At 37.2% G+C, this 5,387-nt stretch overlaps 1 protein-coding gene across 3 annotated transcripts; it reads left to right on the top strand.

Moving 5' to 3' along the window:
• The first annotated feature begins 373 nt into the window (after nucleotides 1-373).
• Nucleotides 374-3,442, top strand: LOC127092404 (uncharacterized). Of its 3 annotated transcripts, XM_051031264.1 has the most exons (7): nucleotides 374-545; nucleotides 630-744; nucleotides 926-1,177; nucleotides 1,406-1,549; nucleotides 1,634-2,380; nucleotides 2,581-2,720; nucleotides 2,754-3,442. In XM_051031264.1, exons 2-7 carry the CDS (start codon nucleotides 631-633, stop codon nucleotides 2,986-2,988), a joined length of 1,632 nt encoding a protein of 543 aa, XP_050887221.1. In that variant the 5' UTR covers nucleotides 374-545; nucleotide 630; the 3' UTR covers nucleotides 2,989-3,442. The 3 variants fall into 3 exon arrangements, with proteins under 3 accessions (XP_050887221.1, XP_050887220.1, XP_050887222.1); XM_051031263.1 differs by having other exon boundaries at nucleotides 2,581-3,442; XM_051031265.1 differs by lacking the exon at nucleotides 2,581-2,720 and having other exon boundaries at nucleotides 380-545; nucleotides 3,025-3,442.
• Nucleotides 3,443-5,387: the final 1,945 nt, after the last annotated feature.

Here is a 5,387-nt window from a genome sequence, read left to right as displayed (position 1 = left end):
TAATACTTATTTTGTATTATCAATGGTGATTTTATTTTGTCAACCTACACCTTACTGATTTTTCTACTTTTCTATTTATGCTTTAGTATGATATGGAAATGCAATTTCGTAAGATTTACGGAGATGCAACTTCGGATGCATAATACACACAAGCATGAGACGTGACTCAAAATCATTTTTGATTATATGTGTTTATGGTACGTTCTAAGATGCATCTCCAAAATATATAAATATTATTGTATTTTTACGAGATATACTAATAAAACATAGGATACATTAAAAAAATCAACATCATAATAAGCCAAAATAAAAAACACATATTTTTGAAAAAAGATTTAAAAAGAAAAGGAAAAACAAGGGGCATGTGAGCATGGGTAGATTAAGAATTTATCTTGAATAGCGTGGGTGCCACGTTAACAGAGTCTGTGGAGCCCTTTTACGTGACTATACCACCACAATCGATCGTTTTCATCACACAAAGAGGAACGACCCCACTCTCTCTCACGGACTCACTCAACCATCTCCGTTCTCTCGCTGGCCTTCAAGTAACCACCACCACCGCCACCACCACCACCACAGTTTATCTTTTCTTTTCTCGCCGTAACTCTTTTACTCTTTCGTTTTTGTAGGATGAACAAGAGACCTAGGGACACCACCGTCTACAAGCCCCTTCGCGATCTCTCCAGTCGAGAACTCGGCGAGTTACCCGCCAGAATTTTCCCCAACCGTCTAGCCGCCTCCGAGGTACCCCACATTTACTTTCTTTTCTTGTCCGGAACATTCAAATTCGCAATCGGACATATTTGCATTGTTTTAGGTTTATTGCTTTTGATTATAAAATGAAATTATTAGGGTTTCAAGACATGAACATGTGAATGTGTCTCTGTCATGATTTATTTATTTATTGATGTTATAATGTGTTTAGGATCTTGTTCTTCGACTTGATGTATTCAGAAAGCTGGACAAGCACAGAGGTTGTGTAAACACTGTATGCTTCAATGCAGATGGTGATGTTCTGGTTTCAGGTTCTGATGACAGGAGGATTATTCTCTGGGATTGGGAAACCGGTCGTACTAAGCTCTCTTTTCATTCTGGTCATAGTAACAATGTTTTCCAGGCTAAGTTCATGCCTCACTCCGATGATCGAACCATTGTCACTTGCGCTGCTGATGGCCAGGTATGTCGTAAGGAACATTCTTATGTATTGGACAAGGTGTTGCGACACTCATTACGGGCGTCGCTTTGCGAATTAACTACAATTTGTTCTTTAAGATAGAAATGGTGAATAACGGTGCCGATACCGTTTTGTAGCGGTCACCGACCGTTTTGGATATGTCATGCATAAATGTTCTTAGGCTATTTTACTAAAAGAAGGGTGTTTTGTTATGTGAATTCTCGATTTTAGGTTAGGCAAGCTCAAATTCTTGAACAAGGACATGTGGAAACTAAGTTATTGGCCAAGCATCAAGGACGGGCTCATAAGTTGGCTATCGAGCCCGGTAGCCCTCATATATTTTACACCTGCGGTGAAGATGGATTAGTACAGCATGTGAGTGATTAATTTTTTTTTCTATGAATATCAGTTTTGTACTTTATCTTTTAGTCCTCTCTCACGAGCTAGTTATCTTAACAGTTTGATCTGAGGACCAGGATTGCAACAGAACTTTTTACTTGCAAGCCACTTAAGGATAGATGGAGTTACGTGCCAGTCATCCTTCTTAATACAATTGCAATTGATCCAAGGAACCCAAATCTCTTTGCGGTTGCTGGGTCTGATGCGTATACGCGACTTTTTGATATCCGCAAATATAAATGGGATGCATCAACTGATTTTGGTCAACCGATTGACTACTTTTGTCCTCCGCACTTGATTGGCGATGAGCGAGTAGGAATAACGGGCCTGGCCTTTTCTGAACAAAGGGAGCTTCTTGTATCCTATAATGATGAATTTATTTACCTTTTTACACAAGATATGGGTTTGGGACTGGATCCTATTCCTGGGTCCCCTATTTCTGTGAATAGTGATACAAGTGACATGGGAGATAGTTCTGTGCATTCTCCACCAAACATGGATGCTGATGATAAAGTCACCCCCCAGGTTTTCAAGGGACACAGGAATTGTGAGACTGTTAAGGGTGTTAGTTTTTTTGGGCCTAATTGTGAGTATGTGGTGAGTGGATCAGATTGTGGTCGGATTTTCACATGGAAGAAGAAAGGTGGTCAGCTTATTCGTGTCATGGAAGCAGACAAGCACGTTGTGAACTGTATTGAGTCTCATCCTCATACAACGGTTCTTGCAAGCAGCGGTATTGAGCATGACATCAAGATATGGACTCCAAAGGCCCTTGAGAAAGCTACTTTGCCCAAAAGTATTGAGCAGGTACGAATTTAGTCTTCTTGAGCTAGGTATTACTTTTTCGAACTGAACCAAATTATCTTATGTGAGTGATACTTTTTATGTTTTAGAAGGTCTAGTTTATTTACGTAACTCTAACTGGGACAGTTTTCATGAAATCTTCATTTAAAAGAATAAAACTAGCCCAGATAAATAATTTCTTCGCTGTTACTTCTTTGAATAAGGTTATATTTGATGGAATTCGTTGGTTTGAGAGTGACGACGACGATGATAGTGACGATGGCAATGAGGATGATGATATGTTTGATGATAATGATGATATGTTTGATGATGATGATGATATGTTTGATGATGATGATGATGATGATGATGATGATGATGATGATGATGATGATGACGATGACGTTGAAGGTTGTGATGATGATGACAAAATTGATGAAGATAATGACGATGAGGGTTGTGACGATGATGACAATATTGATGAATATGATGAAGGGGGCTATGTCAATGATTGTAATGATGATGAGAACAATGGTGTTAGTGATGATAATAATGATGATGAGAACAATGGTGTTAGTGATGATAATAATGATGACAATGGCAACAATGGTAATTTTTCTGGTGGTTTGTAATGATGCAAATTGATAAAAGTTTTGTGTGTCCGACAGAAAACCAAGGCTAGGGACTGGATGTACCAGATAGCTTCTCCGGAAGACATGATGTTGCAACTGTTTTCACTTCCAAGACGAAGGGTTAGGACGGAAACCAGTGCAGAGCAGTCAACTCGAGAATTTTTAGAAATGATATTGACATTCAATACTATTAGTGACGATTCCACCGATGATGATGATGGTGATGATGATGGAGATGCAAGCAACCAAGATGACTTGTTCAGTTGAGTTGTGCTTGTTGAACTTGGGCCTTCCAAAAGAATGATAGCAATTGTATATAAAATAGGTTTAAGAATAACTGTTGACTGGAATCTTGCATACTGTCTTAACAGAATTCCGTATATAACTGCCCTTAACTTTTTTTGTGGCCATTTGTTGAAATTTCTTTACTGTTTATGTGATGTAAATTAGCTCTCTTCTATGTGTTTGTTAAAGACTTTAATCCTTTGGGTGTTCTAAGATTGATTTTGACCAAAGCTCTTCTCTAACATGCTTTGGTTATAGTCATTTTTGACCACCCAAGGACACGATTCTGCTTATACAAGCATGCATTGTTACACAGAACTGAAGACCGAGAGTCATTACTTCATTTGAAAGGAAAGGAGGTATTTCACCTGAGTTAATTTTGTTTTGATAAAGAAACATTTCATTTTCAACTCATTAAAATCAAACTTTTTGGAAGGCTTTTTGTGTTTTTACTAAAATTCATTAAGAAAGTAGGGGTGGCTTTGCGTGAGGGCCGTGAAGGATACTAAAGTTGGAATTGGTTGGTATATGTGGCTGTGCAATGTAGAAAAATACACACATTTGTTTGCTTCTAATGTGATTTGAATAGTGTAAACTTACAAAGCCTTTCCCTATTTGTTGAAATCCTACAAAGAATAATGCACAATGTTGGTGAGTTAGGTTTGAACTATATGGTTGAAATCCTACAAAGAATAATGCACAATGTTGGTGAATTAGGCTTGAACTATATGGTTATGTTTTTGAATTGGTTGCCTCTATTTGTTAATGAAAAACAATTCGTATATATAGTAAAGCTTTTGTTTGTCATTTGTGCAAATGACGAGAAAAGATAGAAGCTGATGTAAAAAGTTTAGAACACGCTGATGAATTAGAGCCCTACGTTGGTTTTGAACCAAGCTTTCACCCTTGGACAGGGAAGGAGACGTTGGTCTTGAACCAAGCTTTCACCCTTGGACAGGGAAGGAGAATTGACCTTTGGCCAGACAAAGTTTCAAGAGACATCAAAGCAAAGTGACTATATGATATGATGAAATAAAATTACAAAAGATTATGATGAAATAAAATCATCAAAGACTATACGATGAAATAAAATTGTGAAGGACGGTATATAACAACAATCAAATCTTATCCCATTAAGTAGGGTCGACTATATGAATCAACTTTTGTCATAATGATATATCCAAAACCATATTTTTATCCAAATTGTTAATCTCAAGATCTTTCTTAATAATTTCTCTTATAGTCTTGTTTGACTTCTCTCTATCTGATTTACTCTTATTACCACATAATTTATAATTTTTCTCTATACTTTTTCAAAGCACTTAAGTATATTTCCCACCATCTTCTCGACTATAGGGACTACCCTAACACTCTATATAATATTTTCATTTCTAATCCTATCTTTTCTAGTCTTAACAAACATCTAACAAAATATCCCCATCTCTGTTACACTTACTTTATTCTCATATTGATTCTTAAGCACTCGTGAAAAACTATATGATGAAATAAAATCATAGAAAATCACACGATCAAATAAAAGCGTGAAAGGCCACAACGAAATAAAGTCGTGCAAACCCAAATAATGAACAAAGCTAAACAAAGCACAAAGATAAAAACAAATAAAAGTCATATAATGGAAGAAAGTAGATTAATTATCATGAGATATCCTAGAAATATTTGTTACAATTGCCAAAAACGAAAGCAAATTACAATTTAATCAACAAGAGCAACATGGCTCATTCCTCATTACCCACTAATTTCACCTCCACAAATTCCTTATTCGGGTCCAGCTGTTCCCGAAGAATCTCTACTCCTGGAAGAACAACTTCACATGATTTAAGGCATTATGAAACGTACCTTGCATAACACGTATGATGTCATCGAGAGAGTCTTTGAGCTTCTTATTCACCTCCTCCAGTGGTCCTCATACGCCGTCACCTCCTTGGAACAATCATCTTTCTCTTTCTGAAGGACGGTCCCAACCTCCTTAACCTTGTATGAAGAAGAAGTCAGGGCATCCCAGACTTATCATAACTCTTTCTCAGTATTGCTTAAAGCTTTCTCCTTCTCCGTCAATGACCCTTCTAGGAGGGTGACTTTTGCACCAGGGTCAG

Source organism: Lathyrus oleraceus, chromosome 6 (genome assembly GCF_024323335.1).
Source record: "Lathyrus oleraceus cultivar Zhongwan6 chromosome 6, CAAS_Psat_ZW6_1.0, whole genome shotgun sequence".
Classification (NCBI taxonomy): Eukaryota; Viridiplantae; Streptophyta; class Magnoliopsida; order Fabales; family Fabaceae; genus Lathyrus; species Lathyrus oleraceus.
Note: the sequence above shows the minus strand (reverse complement) of the source record. Positions and strands in the feature narration are given on the sequence as shown.